Genomic DNA, 1,823 nt, shown 5'->3' with positions numbered 1-1,823 from the left:
GGAAGAAGGCCTGGAGCTGGCGCAGGCGGTCGGTGGGGAGCCAGCCGGGCTCAGGGAACTTCACCTGCGACCGGAGAGGGGAGATGGAGGGGCGGGATGGACACGCGGGGACCCAGGGGACGGGGGACGCCGGCTCCTGCCTGGCTCCTCACCTGGAACTGCAGGATGAGTTTTCCCTTCTGGAAGGGGCTCCTGTAGACGGGCATCCCCTCGTTGGGGATACACTTCAGGTCCCCGGGGCGGATAACGTCACCTGAGACAGAGATTAGTGTCACCTCACTGCGCCTGGCGGCTCCTGACGCCGCCTTCTCCCCCCCGAGGCTCCCTTGCAGGGGTATCATGGAGCACCCCACCCCGTCCCACCCCACCTGGCTGGGAGGAGACGAGCAGGGTCCTGTTGTCCAGGGTGCGGATGACCTGTCGGCAGCCGCACAGGGCGTCTGCCAGGCTGATCTCTCTCTTGACGATGAGGTCGTCACCGCTGCGTTGGAAAACGGGGTGTTCCTTCTGATCCAGGACGATGATGATGTCCCCGGGCTCCAGGCCGGGAACCTGGTCCCCTTCCTCGTGGAAGGTGATCTTCTGCCCGTCCTTCATGCCTGCGGGGTGCGCGGGGAGAGCTCAGGGCTGGGGGGGGGGCATTTCGGGGGTGACCCCACTCCCCACGCGGCCCCGTCTCACCTTTATCCAGGTGAACGCTGAGGATCTTCTTCTCCCGCACGACCTTGCGGCCGTTGCAGGTGAGGCAGCAGTCCCGAGGCCGGATCCACTCGCCCTGGCCCTGGCACTGGGAGCACACCGTCTGGATCTGCTGGATCATGCTGGGCCCCAGCTGGTGGATGCGAACCTCCATGCCCGAGCCGTGGCACTTGGGGCACCTCCTCTGGGCGCCCTCCCGCACCCCGCAGCCTGTGGCGAGGGGAGGCAGAGGGGTGAGCAGCTGGGCTGCGGCGCTGGGGAGGAACCCCGGGCACCCCGTAAACCCGGCCCCTCCGGCGCTCACCTCCGCACTTCCTACAGATGATGTTCTTCTGGAGGGACAGCTTGCGCGTGGTGCCGTTGTAGAGGTCCTCCAGCGACACCAAGAGCTGGTGCACCACCGTCTTCCCTGGACGGATGGAGGGGAGAGCCCGGATCAGCGCCCGGCCGCAACGCCACCCCCCGAACCGCGACCAGGTGTACGCCGGCCGCCACGGCTCGGCATCACCGGTTCTCCACGGGGAGCGGTGGCCGACAGCTTCCCTCCAGAGCCAGTCCCGCTTAATCCTCGGGGACAGCGGCAGGAACAGAAACAGCTTTAAGCCAAGGCTTGGCGTGAGGGCTCAGAGGAACCTCTAGCAGGGATCTCCTCGCGCCTCCGAGCCCAGATCCTGCCAGCTGCCCTGGGGCAGCCCCCGGTCCCCAGCGTGGGTCGGGCACGGCTCCTACCCCAGAGCCCTCCGCCACCCGGCTGCCCTCCAGCTGCTCATCGCCTCAGCCCGGCTGGAGAGGCTCTGCCTGGAGTCGCCGAGACGCTCCCCTTGGCCTCCTAATTGCCCTGCTATTAAATCGTGCCACTTCAGCAAGAAACGCCGTGGCGAGTCACCCTCTCCCCGTGACCCAGGCCAAAAGCATCCGTACAGTCACCGGAGCAGCCTTGCACGCCCTGCGTCTTGCTGCAGCCTCCCCCGGGGCTCGCGGGGAGCCGAGGGCAGCGCTGGGCTGACTCAGCCCCAGCCCTGGGGACGGCGGGGGAAAGCTGGGACAGGGACAGGCCCTTTGAAGAGGGGCAGATGGAGAAAGTAATGAGGATGACAAGGAATCGCGTCAGGCTGTGCACCGCG

General features: G+C 67.1%; 1 protein-coding gene across 1 annotated transcript; it reads right to left on the bottom strand.

The window, feature by feature from the left end:
- Window positions 1-4: 4 nt before the first annotated feature.
- LOC103902379 (dnaJ homolog subfamily A member 1) lies at window positions 5-1,469 on the bottom strand (the record flags this gene model as incomplete). The annotated part of the gene is made up of 6 exons (XM_009283425.1): window positions 1,429-1,469; window positions 1,004-1,266; window positions 682-909; window positions 369-599; window positions 153-253; window positions 5-64 (listed from the first exon to the last, which is right to left on the bottom strand). Coding segments are annotated over exons 1-6 (924 nt in total), but the record flags the coding sequence as incomplete, so codon positions are not given.
- Between the last annotated feature and the right edge of the window lie 354 nt (window positions 1,470-1,823).

The sequence above is a fragment of the Aptenodytes forsteri genome, unplaced genomic scaffold, assembly GCF_000699145.1.
Source record: "Aptenodytes forsteri isolate BGI_AS27 unplaced genomic scaffold, ASM69914v1 Scaffold230, whole genome shotgun sequence".
NCBI lineage: Eukaryota > Metazoa > Chordata > Aves > Sphenisciformes > Spheniscidae > Aptenodytes > Aptenodytes forsteri.
The sequence above is the reverse complement of the archived record's forward strand: the minus strand, read 5'-3'. Positions and strand labels throughout refer to the sequence as shown.